Source organism: Myotis daubentonii, chromosome 20 (genome assembly GCF_963259705.1).
Source record: "Myotis daubentonii chromosome 20, mMyoDau2.1, whole genome shotgun sequence".
Taxonomy (NCBI): Eukaryota; Metazoa; Chordata; class Mammalia; order Chiroptera; family Vespertilionidae; genus Myotis; species Myotis daubentonii.
Genome location: NC_081859.1, coordinates 13,567,677 through 13,583,957, shown reverse-complemented (window position 1 = coordinate 13,583,957; position 16,281 = coordinate 13,567,677). Strand labels below are relative to the sequence as shown.

The following is a 16,281-nucleotide window of genomic DNA, read 5'->3' as shown; positions in this document are numbered from 1 at the left end:
AAAGTAAAGGGTGCCTAGCTGCCAAGAGGGCAGGTGCCCAACTGGGCAGGGAAGGGTGCCCATCAGGTTTTGGTCTCTTTTGAGAGACAGCTAACAGTTGGCAGCCTGTAATACTGTCTTGCAGGCCTGAGTCACCATGCCATGTCAGGGGTAGTAAAGCTGGAAAAAGCCTGTTTAGAATAGAAGGTCTGAGGCATGGTTATGCATAGAAAGAAGGTTTTATGCCAACAGTTACTGTTTTGTTTTAAATCCATGAAAAGGAATTAGCAAGGAAAGTCAGAAAATCTTAGAGTAGATCAGTATGTTTTTCTCCTTATGTAATTCCTCCGAAATCTGGCAATGCTAAATAAGTACGTTTCTTTGCATAGACCCAATAAGACTGATTCCTAATAGTGGTTTTATTAATGGAAAACTTTGACTGGAGTATCATGTTTTAAAGAGCCCTGTCCGACCTCTAAAGACTTGAAGCCACTAAAAATGCCACGAAGAAAGCCTGGTATCCTGCTTGGGAGCCCTGAAGATGGCTGGCGCTGGAGCGTCAGGCTGATGCCCTACCATCACCGGCGGTTGGTAAGAGTAGAAGGGGAGCAGTAAAGATGCCTCTGCATCCCTGCAGAACCCCCACACACTCTGGGCCGCAACGAGTAGGAGGGCTACTGAGATGGGCCTTAAAGCCTGGAGCGTGGGCTCAGGTGGAGTTCTTACAGGTGAGGGATTCACCTAACTCAGCAGATACTGCAGGCAGGCCTGATGGCAGCTGGATGGCTTGCTTCCTGGCCCTACGGGGCACATTAAGGTTCAACCATGAAATTCCAGCAAAGGTAGTCAGTTACCATTCTTGTTGTGTTTATGCAAACATCAGGACAGTAGATAAATTAATCTTGATTTGGCTTTTTGATAGCCATGGAGGAATTTTAAGAAGAAAAATCCTGTTTCAATAGAAGTTGTTAAATCTAAAATGGTTTCTTTCCCTTCCACAGGGCCATTTGTTAAGCTTATAGGGATAGTTCAGTTGATAGTTCTGTGTGCCCAGTATGGGCCTCTAGCAACAGTGGAATAGAAATGCAGTCCGTCTCATGATTGAGCCGGAAGTTCCAAGACAAGGGGGGAATGAAAGGGCGAGGACTACGCCTTCCACCTTGCCCCAGGGTAAGGGCTATGCCCTCCATCTTACCTTGGCCATGTGCTCAGCAAGGCTTCTTCCTGGAAGCCAAGCTGCTGCTGGCCACGCCCAGGATTTCTCTGGACTGGCCAATGATAGTCAAGGGAAGTGCACGCCATTACTATGACCACATCCTGTGTAATGAGACACCGACTGGCGCCTGGCCAATCGGCAGGGCCCACAGTCCTTTCTCCTCCCCTTACCCCAGCCCCCTATAAAGCCTCTCTCCACACAGAGTTCTCTCTCTCGGCCACTGGAGCTTACCGTTGCATCGGTGAGTGTGGCAGGGGAGCCAAACCCGGGTTTGAAATGAATGACTCTTTGCTTTTGCATCGGACTGACGGGCTCCCTGGGGGTCTTGGGAACTTTGAAATCTGGGCACAACACTGGCACCCCTATCTAAAACCTCAACAACACAACACACCTTAGCAAAGAGAAAAATTAATCTTCAAAGACACACACACACAAAAAAAAAACCCACCCCCAAACCCCACACATTTCTAGAGTGAGTCTATTTTTCTTTTTACAAAATCACAGCCCTTTATTTTCCACGAGCTTTTATTAGAATGTCAGCATGACCGGGTCAAGAATGTTCCTGCAGGAGAACGCAGAGAATCCAGTGCACGGTTTGCGGGGCCTCATCCTCGGGGTCAGCTCCCGGGGCCTCCTCCCGGCGGCCGGGTCCTGAGCTGGGCCGGGGGCGTCTTGGGGGGCAGGGGGTGCGTCTGATCGGTGGGCAGAGGGGACCCCGAAAGGCAGTTCTGAGCCCGATTTCTGGGCTGTTAGCACCCGGGCGCTGCTGCCTGGACAAGGCCGATGCTGAGTGTGGTGGGGGACGCCGGCCGGCCCCCCAGCCCGCAGCAGGGGGAGAGGAACAGACAAAAGCAGGGCCCTGCCCTCGCCCTCCCCCAGTTAAAGTCCTCTTCGCCCGCAGGACTTGAAGACACTAAACCAGCGGTTCCCAACCTTCCTGATGCGGCGACCCTTTAATACGGTTCCGCGTGTTGTGGGGACCCCCAACCATAACATTATTTCCATTACTACTTCCTAACTGTAACGTTGCTACTGTTATGAGCCGTCATGTAAATATCTGATAGGCAGGATGTATTTTCATTGTTACAAATTGAACATGATGAAAGCATAGCGATGAATCACAAAAACCATATGTAATTATAGATGTGTTCTCCGATGGTCTTAGGCGACCCCTGTGAAAGGGTCGTTCTACCCCCAAAGGGGTCGCGACCCACAGGTTGAGAACCGCTGTACTAAACCAAATGGTCAGCGTGTAACAACTGCCCATTTGCGTTGCACAAATCAAAACTGAAAAGAAAAAAAAAACCCCACACATTTTTATAAGGCCTTTGAAACCAATAGCTGGACGGGGCGAATCTAAGATGGCAGGCGGAGGATGCGAGCCGTGAAATTGACACGCTGCGGGCGGAAGGCGTTCGGGCAAAAGCGGGCTCCGGGGCCGGAAGGGCAGAGACGGGCCGAGCGTCGCCACCAGAGAACTAGCGGGGCCCACGCGAGCCGCGGGGGTCGGCCTCGGCCAGAGGCGGTTGGCGCTTCCTCCCTCTGCTCAGGACCGACCGGCCACGCACGGCGCGGGACCGCCGCGCGGGGGGGCGGGGCGTCGGGCGCGGGGGGGCGGGGCGTCGGGAGCGCGGGGGCGGGGCGTCGGGAGCGCGGGGGCGGGGCGTCGGGAGCGCGCCTGTCCTGCGCGCAGATCCGCCAGGCGCGGGGGGGCGGGGCCGCTATATTACGTGCGCGGCACCGCGGGGAGAGGACGTTGCGTGCTCGCTCCCGCCAGGCGAGTGTCGGTGTCTCCCTCGCGAACTCCGTGAAAGGAATTGGCGCCGTTCGACACCAGGCGGGTCCGCTCTGCAGCAGGAACCCACGTCCAGCCGCAGCCGCCGCCGCCACCCGCGCCGAGGAGCAGCCGCCGCCAGTGCCGAGGAGGAGCGAGTCTGAGCAGCGCCAGCGTGAACGGGGCCCTCACCATGAGTTCCTCGCCTGTGAATGTAAAGAAGCTGAAGGTCTCGGAGCTGAAGGAGGAGCTCAAGAAGCGGCGCCTCTCCGACAAGGGCCTCAAGGCCGACCTCATGGAGCGGCTCCAGGCCGCGCTGGACAGCGAGGAGGCCGGCGGCCGCCCCGCCATGGAGCCCGGGAACGGCAGCCTGGACCTGGGCGGGGACTCCGCCGGGCGCTCGGGAGCAGGCCTCGAACAGGAGGCCGCGGCTGGCGGCGACGAGGAGGAGGAGGAGGAGGAAGAGGAGGAGGGGATCGCCGCCCTGGATGGCGAACAGATGGAGATCGGGGAGGAGAACGGCGCCGCGGGGGCGGCCGACGCGGGCCCGATGGAGGAGGAGGAGGCCGCCTCGGAGGACGAGAACGGCGACGACCAGGGCTTCCAGGAGGGGGAGGATGAGCTCGGCGACGAGGAGGAAGGCGCGGGCGACGAGAACGGGCACGGGGAGCAGCAGGCCCAACCGCCGGCGACGCCGCAGCAACAGCCCCAGCAGCAGCGCGGGGCCGCCAAGGAGGCCGCGGGCAAGAGCAGCGGCCCCACCTCGCTGTTCGCGGTCACGGTGGCGCCGCCCGGAGCCAGCCAGGGCCCGCAGCAGTCGGGAGGTGAGCGGGCGGGGGCGGCGGTCGCCGCGGGGCGGGCGGCGGGTGGGGGCTGCGTTGTAACGTCGCGCGGCGGGAGGCCCGCGTGGGGGGGGGAGGGGGGAGGCTCGGGCGGGGGCGGGGGGGCCGCGGGGAATCCCGGATTAGCCGGGAGGCCTAGGGATCGGTGTGTGCGACGGGGGTGGCAGCGCCTCCATTATGTGGCTGGAGAGGCGGGGGAGCTGCAGCTGCCGCGGGAGGGCGGGCGGGGGGGTGCCCCGTCGGCCGGCGGTGGCGGCGCCGCCGCGCTGCGTGCGCGCCGTGCGGGCACATGTCCCGGGGGGAGGGGAGCGTCCCGAGGGCCCGGGTTGGGCGCGCTTTGGCGGCCCTGGGCCGCGGTATTGTGCGCGGAGCGTGGGGGCTCGGCGTGACGTCACTTCCGGCGGGAGGGGCGCGCGGGGCGGAAAGCGAGTACAATGCGGCCGCGGGGCGCGCGGGCCCGGGCGGGGGAGGGGCGGCGGGGCGGGCGCGTCCCCTCCCGGGGCCGGAGCGCTCTTTCGGGTGCACGTGGGCTCGGCCTGTGCGGCGCTGGTTTTCGTTAGGGTTCTCGAACCTTCTTCGAACGGCCTGCCGAGGTCTGTGATGTCTCTCGACTGCGTCACGCACTCCAGGCCAGTTTCGAGCGGATGGTGGTTAGCTTCGCGTTGGATTCGTGGATTAAAGACGCTTCCAACCAGGAACAAGGAAATGCCGGGCTGTTTTGTTGAGCCTCAAACCCCAAGGGCTGTGTGTGCGGCCTTGGGGCTCGGCCTCCTGCATTCGGGGTGTTGTGTGTTGTAGGCGACGGCAAAAGCGAGCAGAAAGGCGGAGACAAAAAGCGAGGAGTGAAGCGCCCGCGGGAAGACCACGGCCGGGGCTACTTTGAGTACATTGAGGAGAACAAGTACAGCAGGTAGGGGCCCCCGCCGCCCGCCCGCCCGCCCGCCCGCGCGTCCCCGGGGGAGGCTGAACCGGAGGCCCGCTGTCTTTCAGGGCCAAGTCTCCGCAGCCGCCCGTGGAGGAGGAAGACGAGCACTTCGATGACACGGTGGTTTGTCTTGACACTTGTAAGTGAAGCTGCGGCGCCCCCCCCATTTCCAGATGTGGTTTCGGTTTGAAATGTTAGGAGACTTAGTGGTACATTGAGCTTAAGTGCAGAAAATGTAACGGGGCATGGAAACAGGTTTCTAAAGGCAGGAGGATGATTTATCCGGTAGCTTAACTGTTTGGTATAATATCAGCTGTATTGATCATTGCACAGGCTCTAGCAATTTGGTAATACTTTCTTTATTACTTGAAAGTTCTTTGTAGGAATGTAAAGTTAATGCCAACTTTTGACTCGCTAACTAATGGAAACTTGGGAGGCTTCCTCAATAAAGTAATTTCATCTTTTTTGGACTCACCTTAAGTGAGCTATTTGGATTCTTTACATATTTATTAATGGCTTTTCCCGTTAGCACCCAAGTGTATTCCCTATTCTAAAAGATTGTAATATTACTTTCTCAATAACTGCTCTTTTGTTCTCAATTCCAGTTCAGTAGCTGCTGCTTTAACATAAGTTGATTTCTTCCAAAGACCTGGGGCAGCAGCAGTGGCCTATCACTGGGCCACTAGCTCTCTTCACCAGCGAATGGTATCAATGGCAGCGCTGTAAATACTGCTACTTTGCCCAGTTGGGTTGCACTTGAGTAGGAGGAAGTATTAGTATTGTAAACCTCTCAATGGCCATGGCTGTTAGAGTTGTAAATTTTACTTACGAAGAGATTTGTTGATTTAGTATTTGATCAGTTCTTTCTTTGATCAGTTTTTATCAGTTCTTTCAGTGATAGAACAAAGGGTAGAAATAATTGCTTGAAAAATAAGAGGGTAGAAATAATTGCTTGAAAAATAAGAGGTAAGGTGTCAATCTGCCCTGTAGAGCCTGGGGAGTTGAAGCTTAGATTCTAGTGTTTTTGGATACAGATCGTTTTTTTATTCAGATATGTCAGTGTGTTAATACAAAACCCTTGATTTCTTGTTGAGTATCCTTTGCAAGTAGTTAAGATAGTGGAGTCTCTTAAAAGAAAACTACGTGGAAAAGTAGTCAGATGAATATTTTTTAAATTCGGTTTCTTAAATATAAAGTATTAGGTATTGGCAAGATAAATGAAGCAATAATTCAAGAAGGTACTACTATTATAGACAGACTTGTAACTGGTCACCTAGGAATATCAATTTGTTAAGTGCAATATTGGGTTCATTCTATCAATGATGGTTGGGAATTTTAAGAGCAAAGCTAACTAAGGGGAATTTCAAACTACGTAGATGTAATTTTTTCTCACCAATAAAAACTTTTTAAGGAAACAGCTTTCTGACTTAAGCTGTCCCTCAGAAGTGCATGTTAATGAGCCACTGACCCATCGGTAGTGAGCTAGGTTAAAGACATTCTGGTTTGGATAATCCCGGAAGTGGGTAACCCCCATTGTTGTTGAACAGGCAAGCACAAGGAAAGGAGACCTAAAGGGCTATAATAGCTACAGCATTAGACAGCTGGGTTTGTGTTTGTAGATTGAGGCTGCCTTCAGAAGTTTTAGAAAAGAATTTAGGATCTAGAGTCCCTGGTGTTTTAAAAATAGAAAGTACAGGATCAGCAGCTCATACAATACTTGGTCATGGCCTTCTGTCAGTTCTATTGTGGCACTGGTAAATTCTACCTGGTTCTGGCATGCTTCACTTTGATTTCCTGCTATCCTCTACTGCTTGCCTCTAAATCAAGGTAAAGAGCAGAGCAGGTATGTATTAATGTCCCATTGTCTTATTTTATATACTTAAAATACACATTAAACCTTGGTGTTTCTTAGTTTTATAGGTAGTTTACACTTCAGTACATAATTTGGCAAGTGACTTGGTGGGAGTGGGGCTTAAAATTGAAAATTTAGCAGCATGTAAAAGTGTCCTATGTAGCATTTAGACATACGTGCAGAAATTTAATAACCAAGTTTTGTCTACATAGCAAATATGTTTACATTTGATGTGAAAAGAAATAATATGGTATTGATATAATTACAGATAATTGTGATCTGCATTTTAAAATATCAAGAGATCGCCTCAGTGCGTCTTCCCTTACTATGGAGAGTTTTGCTTTTCTTTGGGCTGGAGGAAGGGCTTCTTACGGCGTGTCGAAAGGCAAAGTCTGCTTTGAAATGAAGGTAAATAGAATTGGTGTTTTGTTTTTTAAGAACCTTTGTGAGTTTCCATTTACCTGGCACTACTGGGTATCAGTAGAACTTTTTATCTTTGGGAAGTTTCTATGAATTAGAAGAGGGATAGGAACCTTTTGTAATAGTTGAACATGTTGGATCTGAATTATTAAAATGCACTCTTTTTAATCAGGCACTTGAAAAGACCCACCAAGGGTTTAAAAATCATTAAACTCTTGACTTTGTTCCAGAGAAAAAATGTTAAATACGTGCTTTCATTGTTGTAGGCTGAATATTGAGAATATGTAATTTTTAAACATTAACTGTTCTTTTAAATGTGATTCAACCAAGTACTTAAATCTTTTCAAGTTATAAGCCCTTATCAATTCTTTAAGTTCTTGAGTGGGTGACTGTTTGTATTAGCAGCCAGAGCAGTTATCCCATGGAATGAAATAAGCCAGGTTTCAAGGGTTTATCTGAGTTAAATCATTTATGATTTGACTTTCAGGTTACAGAGAAGATCCCAGTAAGGCATTTATATACAAAAGATATTGACATCCATGAAGTTCGGATTGGCTGGTCTCTAACCACCAGTGGAATGCTACTTGGTAAAGTTTCTATTTGAGTCCTGTGTACTCAGTGTTTAGGGTCTGATTTTAGTAGTTAGATTAGAAGGCATTCCAAATATTTTGCTTGTTTTTGTCTAATTCTGTTAATATTTTAAATTAGATAACATTAGCATGTAGTAGGCATAGGCTAAATTTTAGTTTTTGTTCTTTTATGACCAATAATATTTAAGATAGAATGTTACCCACGTTATGCGATTCGTAAACTAGTTCTATAACCCATTTAACTCTACATCTAGTATAAAGTCAGTGTATGTAAAAGAATATTTAGTATATGCTCATTTTTTTAAAAACCTTACATCAGGAATACTAAAATATATGGGCATTAAGCTGCTTTGAAAAAAAATCAGCTTCATGGTAGTTTATTGTTATTTTTAGGAGAAGAAGAATTTTCTTATGGGTATTCTCTAAAAGGAATAAAAACATGCAACTGTGAGACTGAAGATTATGGAGAGAAGTTTGATGAAAATGATGTGATTACATGTTTCGCTGTAAGTCATAGCCAATTTTTTGTGTGTAAATGGCAAGTTATATGCTGGGAATTTTTTTTTTTTTAAGCTGTGTTAATATCAACATTCACTACTAACTGATAAAAAGTACTTAGCATCAAGTCGACCTGAAAATGTAGTCTTATCTTCTAAGGCAGTATTGTTTCTGCTTTTGGATATAGATTGAACCTGAATAGTATTTCCATAGGATAACCGTCACTCATTTGAAAGTTAAAGTTTCTTAGTTTTACAGGAAGCAGATTAAAACTTAATTCTTCCCCCCTTCCCCCCCTCTATTAACAGAACTTTGAAAGTGATGAAGTAGAACTCTCCTATGCAAAGAATGGACAAGACCTTGGTGTTGCCTTCAAAATCAGTAAGGAAATTCTTGCTGATCGGCCACTCTTCCCACATGTTCTCTGCCACAACTGTGCAGTTGAATTCAATTTTGGTCAGAAGGAAAAGCCATATTTTCCCATACCTGAAGACTATACTTTGATCCAGAATGTCCCCCTGGAGGACCGAGTTAGAGGTCCAAAGGGGCCTGAAGAGAAGAAAGATTGTGAAGTAAGTGGCCTTTTTAGAAAGCATTTGAGCACTGCTTTTGTTTGGGCAAAAATGACATTTAGAAGAGTTAGGTGATTGGTGTTTTTCATTTAGTTTATGCCATTCCTGTAATTTTTCTCGAAGTAGCTATCTTCTCTCTTTATGTGGAGTATTAAACTTTCCACAAATTACTTTGTTACAGTGCTATGAAAATTCAGATATTTAAAGTGGGTTTTGTGCATTAAAATATATTTTAAATTTATTAGGTGGCTTCTGATGATTAGACAGTGAAATAACATTTCTTCCCATTGTAGGTGGTTATGATGATCGGCTTGCCAGGAGCTGGGAAAACTACCTGGGTTACTAAACATGCAGCAGAAAATCCTGGTAAATACAACATTCTTGGAACAAATACCATAATGGATAAAATGATGGTAAGTAGAATGTTTAGTGCATGATGTCCGCATTTTAAAAAGACCCGAAGGTATTCTAAGTAATCCTTCTGCCTACTGTCCTTATCCATTTTGTGATAGTATTTGAGAGAGGGGAGTTTGGGGGAAAGTGAAATTGGCTACTTAAATGTGGGCTCTTTTCATTGTCTTTTCTAAAGAATTTTAAGTTCTTACCATCCAACAGCTACAAAGATGAATAGCATGGGGTCTTAGTACATGCTGGTGACCCGTTTTATTATAGCAATAGTGGGAAAAGGCAATTATTTAAATTTTTAAAATGTTGCCTGTTTTCCATATGTAGGAAAGATTTAAGCTGATGCTTAGCGTAAGATTCACAAGCTCAAAGCAAACTTCTCACTTTTAAAAACAGGTAGCAGGCTTTAAGAAGCAGATGGCAGATACGGGGAAACTGAACACACTGTTGCAGAGAGCTCCACAGTGTCTTGGGAAGTTTATTGAGATTGCTGCTCGTAAGAAGCGAAATTTTATTCTGGATCAGGTAAGCTCTGTAGCTTTGAAGTTGAGAAAAGTAACTGAAAATTGGGTTTGTGTAGAATTAATAAACAAACAACTTTTTGTTTTTAAGACAAATGTGTCTGCTGCTGCCCAGAGGAGAAAAATGTGCCTGTTCGCAGGCTTCCAGCGGAAAGCTGTTGTCGTTTGCCCAAAGGATGAAGACTATAAGCAGAGAACACAGAAGAAAGCAGAAGTAGAGGGCAAAGACCTACCAGAACATGCAGTTCTTAAAATGAAAGGCATGGAATTTTATTCTATTGTCACACTCAATCTCTTTCTGTGATTTATGTCTGTAAACTTAAATAGTTTCTTCTAGAAATACTGTTCCTGGAGTTACATTAACTCTTTGTAAATGAGTATGTTTGGCTTATTTCTACTTTTAGGAAAATGTGTTAGTAAACCAGGAAGTTACTGTAGTGTGTGTTGAAAAACTTTAAGCCATTCAAGAATTGGAGATTTAAGGATTGTGAAAGTGTGTTAATCTGACTTTATTCCTTGTAGGAAACTTTACACTGCCAGAGGTAGCTGAGTGCTTTGATGAGATAACCTATGTGGAACTTCAGAAGGAGGAGGCCCAAAAACTTTTGAAGCAATATAAGGAAGAGAGCAAAAAGGCTCTTCACCCCGAAAAGAAACAGAAGAGCAATAAAAATAAGAGTGGCAAGAACCAGTTTAACAGAGGTGGTGGCCACAGAGGACGTGGCGGATTCAATATGCGTGGTGGAAATTTCAGAGGAGGAGGCAAGTGAACATTCAGTATTCTCTTTATTTGATTGGAAATTGAAACAAGTGAAAATCTTCTGATTTGGGTCTACATGTTATTTAGCTGAATTTAACGTAGGAAATTTGATCCTCATTGATCATAGCTCCTCTAGTTTAAAGTTTTAATGTGATTTGGTAGGATACACACCTAGGTTATGTCAGTGGTTAAACATTACCTTCACCTTTAAACATTTATTTTTCCCCTGAAATAAATGCAATGGTCCAGAAGAACCCTAAGTCATATGTGTAAAGGAGGCGCAACACACTGTAATCCTAAATACCTCTTGTTTTTTAGCTCCTGGGAATCGTGGTGGATATAATAGGAGGGGCAACATGCCACAGAGAGGTGGAGGCGGAGGTGGAAGTGGTGGAATTGGCTATCCATACCCACGTGGCCCTGTTTTTAGCAGCCGAGGTGGCTATTCAAACAGAGGAGGGAACTACAACAGAGGTGGAATGCCCAACAGAGGGAACTACAACCAGGTAATGATTTATGATCCTGATGCACTGATCCCTAATTATCTGTATAAATTAGTCTAAAAAGAGTAAGCTTGTGTTGCGTAGCCTCTGTGAGAGTTGTGGGAACACAGTGTAAATGCATTGACATCAGGAAAATTAGTGACAGCAGTAAAATGAGTCCACTTAATTGAATTTGATTTTCAGGTACACTAATTAGCAACTATCCCATTTCTGTGCTGTGTCTCCTCATCCTTCCCATGTACAAACCTAAGACGTGGTTGTGCTCTGAATTCTTAAAAAGATTTTTCTTTCTTTTTTTTCCATTTTAGAACTTCAGAGGACGAGGAAACAATCGAGGCTATAAAAATCAATCTCAGGGCTACAACCAGTGGCAGCAGGGTGTAAGTAATTTCTTGTGTGCTTAGTACATTAAGTTGTATTTTTTCATAAGAATCATTCTTCAAAAAGATCTTATCCAGGGATTGAAGTGTTTGTAAGTGTTACAGGGCAAGGAGTGAATTGTGTTGCAGTCGTAGCCATAATCTAACTTTTGAAGGTAAAATAGGTTGATGTTTGATGTAACTTAATATTTTTTTAATTAGTAGTATTTAATATATATGGTTCTTTTTTAATACTAGCTTTAATTGTATAAACTAACCAAGTCCTGATGTGTTTTCTTTTGTAATGTGTTTATTGATGATGATAATGGAATATTAATACTAACTGAATGTGGTTTGATAGAAATCAGAGGTATGACAGGTGTAAATTTGTTTCCAGCAATTACTCTGAATTAGATTCATTGTCATTTCCTAAAAGCAGTTTGAGTGGCTTATTGATGTTTTTTCTTTAAAAAAAAATTTTCTCTTACAGCAATTCTGGGGTCAGAAGCCATGGAGTCAGCATTATCACCAAGGATATTATTGAATACCCAAATAAAACGAACTGATACATATTTCTCCAAAACCTTCACAAGAAGTCGACTGTTTTCTTTAGTAGGCTAACTTTTTAAACATTCCACAAGAGGAAGTGCCTGCGGGTTCCTTTTTTAGAAGCTTTGTGGGTTGATTTTTTTTCTTTTCTTTTTTGTACATTTTTAATTGCAGTTTTAAAGTGAATCGTAAGAGAACCTCAGCATTGTGCACGATAAGAGAATGTGTCAGTATTTCAGGGTTCTACATTTTATCTGTAAAATGTGACTTTTTTTTTTATCACAACAAAAGTAAAATGTTGCTTTGTACCTGGTGTCTTTTATTAAGAATTTACTCCCCCCATTTCTCAGAGATAACAGTCGGGAGTCATTGTCACAATATAATAATAGAAATGTTAGCAACCAGATTCATGTAAGGACCAAGTGGTCCTCATGAATTGCATAAGACTCTGTACTGCTCATATTACACTCCATCCTCTCTGTAGTTTGCTGAGTAGTGGAGGGGGTATGCTAAACAGTAGTTTCTGGCAATAACTGGGAAGGCTTTTTCTTTTTAAATAACATTGGAATTGGCATAATTGAATGAAGATAAAACTTGGAACCAAGATAGAGAAGATGGAGTGTATGTAGAAGGGCTGTTAAAAATGTAAAACTTGGTTGTATTATTTGTGGAGGCTCAAACTTGTGAAGGTTAAATACCATAATTTTCCATTTGTTCTGCATTTTGATTCTGAAAAGAAAGCTGGCTTTGCCCATTTCTTATTAAAAAAACTTGTTGTAAATCCAGTTGTCTAATGGGATCTATATGAAGTTAGCTATGTCTGTATGCCCTTCTCCCACAAAATACTGTATAACTAGTGTGCTTGTAGTAGTTAACTCCACCATCTTTGTAAGCTAATGCAATTGTGAGTCACCCATTTATATCTTAATTTTTAATCATGTCAGTTCTTGAATGGGTATCTCCTTAGCCTGCTGATTTCTTTTTTCTTTCTAAAGAAAGTGGGTGGAGAAATTAATTTAGACGTTTGTTTGCAATAAAAAGAATTCATTTTACTCTCGTTTTGGGATTCTCGCCATCAAGGTTCAAAATCCCTTTTTTAAACTCCCAAGAGGAGAAAACCTAAGTGCGTGCTCTCTGGACAGCTTATTCTTTACTCTGTACTTGGAACATTTAGGTTTTAAAAACTTAAATGTATATTGACAATTGATCTGAATTGTGAAGTAAGTTGAATTCTTCCCTTCCCCTCCCCCATAGATGACTTAACATTAAATGAGGGGAAAAGGTAATGGCTGGGAGAAGTTAACACTCAGTTTATCATCTTACAAAATGCTAATGGCTGTCCTCAACCGATATTTTATATACATGTGTAATACATGAAACTCTGGGAACAGATGCTTTTAGAAGCCATCATGCAAGCCAGTCATTGATTTCACTACTACACAACACTGCTAACTTAACTGTAGCTATGTGATAACAGTAGATCCCCTAACTGTAATTTTATTGGGTTTGCACAGAACACTTAATCTTCTAAAGGACCCTCACTAATGTGAAGTGAGGAATCAGGAGTCAAACTGTAGAACTAAAGCTTCAGTCTAGTGTTTTGTTGGTATTTTAGGCTGCTTCTGGTAAGTTTAGGTTTGTCTATATTTGCTTAGATTTGTTTTAGCTGCTTCAAATCAGATTTTTAACTAAAACTACTAGGATTTTTTTTTTTCTACAAGCTGAGCTGGAGTTGAGTTTTAGATGTTGGTGTAGGTAGCTTCAGTTGATAAATTTGTGGAACAGGGCTAATGTTACAATCACCATAAGAATACTTAACAGAACAAGCACAAGGTAGCGTCTCAAGGGCTTTTGTCTTTTCAGCAATTAGCCTGCTGCTGGCAGTCACTAGCATGAGCTACTTTGCAGTATATATTACTAGGATTGCATAGACTTAATTTAAACCCAGGGGGCAAAATTCAAACTTCGTTGCTAATAAGTGTTTAGGTACTCTAAATATCTAGGTGCCTTTAAAAAAATCTTAAATATACCTTATAGTTAAAGTTAAATATTGCTTACTAAGAATTCCATATTCTAATAATTGCAGTGGAAGAGTAATGGCCAAATGACAGACACTATTTGATAGACTTAAGGAGTCTCAAGATCAGAATTAATAGTAATGTCTATGGTTATATTAAAAGAAATAATCTTAGAAAGTATATAAACAATTCAGAACAGGGAGAGCACTAAATTGCAAGCAAAAGGGAGGAAAATGCCAAGTTTAGCAGAGTAAGATCTGTGAATGAGAAACTTGGCTTGTTCACTCCTCCCCTTACCTACCTCTCCTGGCAAGCAAAACAAACAAGAGGTACAGTACTGAACAAATGCCCCAACTGTACCCAGGGAACACTCACCTGTGAGATTGCTGTTGGGGTGCTTTTCACTAGAAAGTTATGCAGATGCTGAGTCAAGAGTTAGATCAGATTGATCAACTACCGTAGGATTAAAACCATTAACAAGAGGTTAATCAAGAGAAAAAATTGCAAGATAGAAGTGAAGTAATGTGAACTGACATGCCTTAGTTCTCTGTTGCTGGTAGGTTACATCTTGTTACAGGATCTAGCCTTTGATGGAGGCTCTGACTCTGACCTAGAAGGCTGAGACCAGCTTCTGACAGACAAGACAGAAAGGTGAACTCTTAAGATGGCAATAAGAAGCCATAATAAACCCACAAAAACAATAAGCTCTCATTTGCCTACGGTACATCCTGTCTGAAAATGAGAAATACGAATCTAGAGGTCCTAAGCACTAGCAACAGGGTATTTAAAGCATCTTTTAAAGACATTTTTCTTAGAAAAAGTACTTAAAAGTTTTCCAGGAGAGGTAATAGTATGTTTTTCACCTACCTGGGGAGCTTACATTCATGAACAGTCTATTCTGTATTATATTTGCCTCAGTTGTGGGAACTAAATGTAAATTGGCTTTTGATCCTAGGATCATTTTTATAATAGGTCCCATTGCACAAATGAAAAAGATGAAATATTTTAGCAGTTTTTAGGCAGTGACATCTCAGATAAAGGTCTCATGGTCAGTTTACAGGAGTACATTTGATGTTTGTAAAAAGCCAAACCAGGTCCAGATTATACTAAAGTATACATTTCCATCCTTTAAAGTTAGTTTCTCATGCACATCTTAAAAACAACACAAATTTCCATAATTTCCTTCACATAACTAGAATGTCTCTGAAAAAAATGGATGGAACTTCTCTACTGTCCAACCCTCCAGAATAGTCCTGAAATATTCTGGGAAGATGAACACGATATTCTCAAGCCATTTTATCCCTAAACTTCTTGAAATGCTTTGAGTCTGACTCGTTATTTCTGGGGCTTTGAGGAAGACTGGGTTTAAGTTTTAACATTTTAGTAAATAGTTAATAAAAGCAAGAGTACATTATGGCCCGGCGATCCATTAGGTTTTAAGGGGCTGTTAGTGCTTTGAGTAAAAATCCGTCAATGCCTCCGCTCTCAACAGCAATTTGCATTTATTATGTAAACTAGTCTCTTCAAATCATTAATTGCTACATTTAATCTAAAAATAAAACTGAATACCCTTTTTATATGGAGAAGAGCCTTTTCCTTTGGGTAATTTTTAAAATTGAATTTTCTTACTGGCCCAGTCATTACTCCATTTTCACACTAAAACATGCAGATGGTAGGGTTAGCCAGTTTAGTATTTGAGATTTTTCTTTTTAGGTTAATACTATTACCACAGGTACATGAAAACCTTTAGGTAGGTGGGAATGGCTAACAAAGATTACTATGCACTTACACTGAAGATATACTCTCACCTCCTATCCAATTGACTACAAATATAGGTGGTTGAATGTGTTTAGTTTGCCCAAGGAACTATAAGGGTTAGTAGATTGGAGATAGGGGAGAAATATTAACCTATACTTTACGCAAAGAATGTAAATACCTTGTGTGATTGAGTTGGGAAGTGTCCATGTGGAAAGCCAAATTCAGTTTTTTCAGCATTGTGTAGATGCGTGATTTTAGGTGATTGCAGATCCAGTATTAGGGGAACGAATGGTGCAGGTAACTGATGGGCCAGAACTCCCGTAATCATTGCTTGGTTAGGTTGGACCAGGAACTTGACCATGTGTGTTTAATCTGTAATTACCTAGTTATTACCTAGGAATATTATTGTTTTCCTCCCTCTTCATGCCAGTAGTCACCGTTAACTTGCCAAGGAACAGGGGTTTTACTTTTGACAAAGCTGGATCTGTGGTATGAGTAACTATACTCTAGTCAAGCAGTGAGGTAATGACATTCGAGACAAATGGAGAAATGCAAGAAGGTTCCGCTCCTTATTGTGGCTGTGGCACAGCAGCCACTCCTGAGTGTCCAGCTCCAGTGCCTGCAGACTGGAGGAATGCAGGGATTATAGGCTAGAGGCTGACATAGCGTCCAGCTGAGACACACAGCTATTTGTGGCATGTTCTTTCTGCCGCTCCTTTTAACAGTCCACGATCGCCCAG

At 43.8% G+C, this 16,281-nt stretch overlaps 1 protein-coding gene across 1 annotated transcript; it reads left to right on the top strand.

Moving 5' to 3' along the window:
- The first annotated feature begins 2,945 nt into the window (after nt 1-2,945).
- Nucleotides 2,946-12,817, top strand: HNRNPU (heterogeneous nuclear ribonucleoprotein U). The gene is made up of 14 exons (XM_059677263.1): nt 2,946-3,793; nt 4,610-4,721; nt 4,802-4,875; nt 6,857-6,996; nt 7,496-7,595; nt 7,992-8,104; nt 8,405-8,668; nt 8,962-9,081; nt 9,470-9,598; nt 9,686-9,854; nt 10,117-10,356; nt 10,673-10,860; nt 11,166-11,237; nt 11,707-12,817. The coding sequence occupies exons 1-14, from the start codon at nt 3,163-3,165 to the stop codon at nt 11,758-11,760; spliced, it is 2,406 nt and encodes an 801-aa protein (XP_059533246.1). The 5' UTR covers nt 2,946-3,162; the 3' UTR covers nt 11,761-12,817.
- Nucleotides 12,818-16,281: the final 3,464 nt, after the last annotated feature.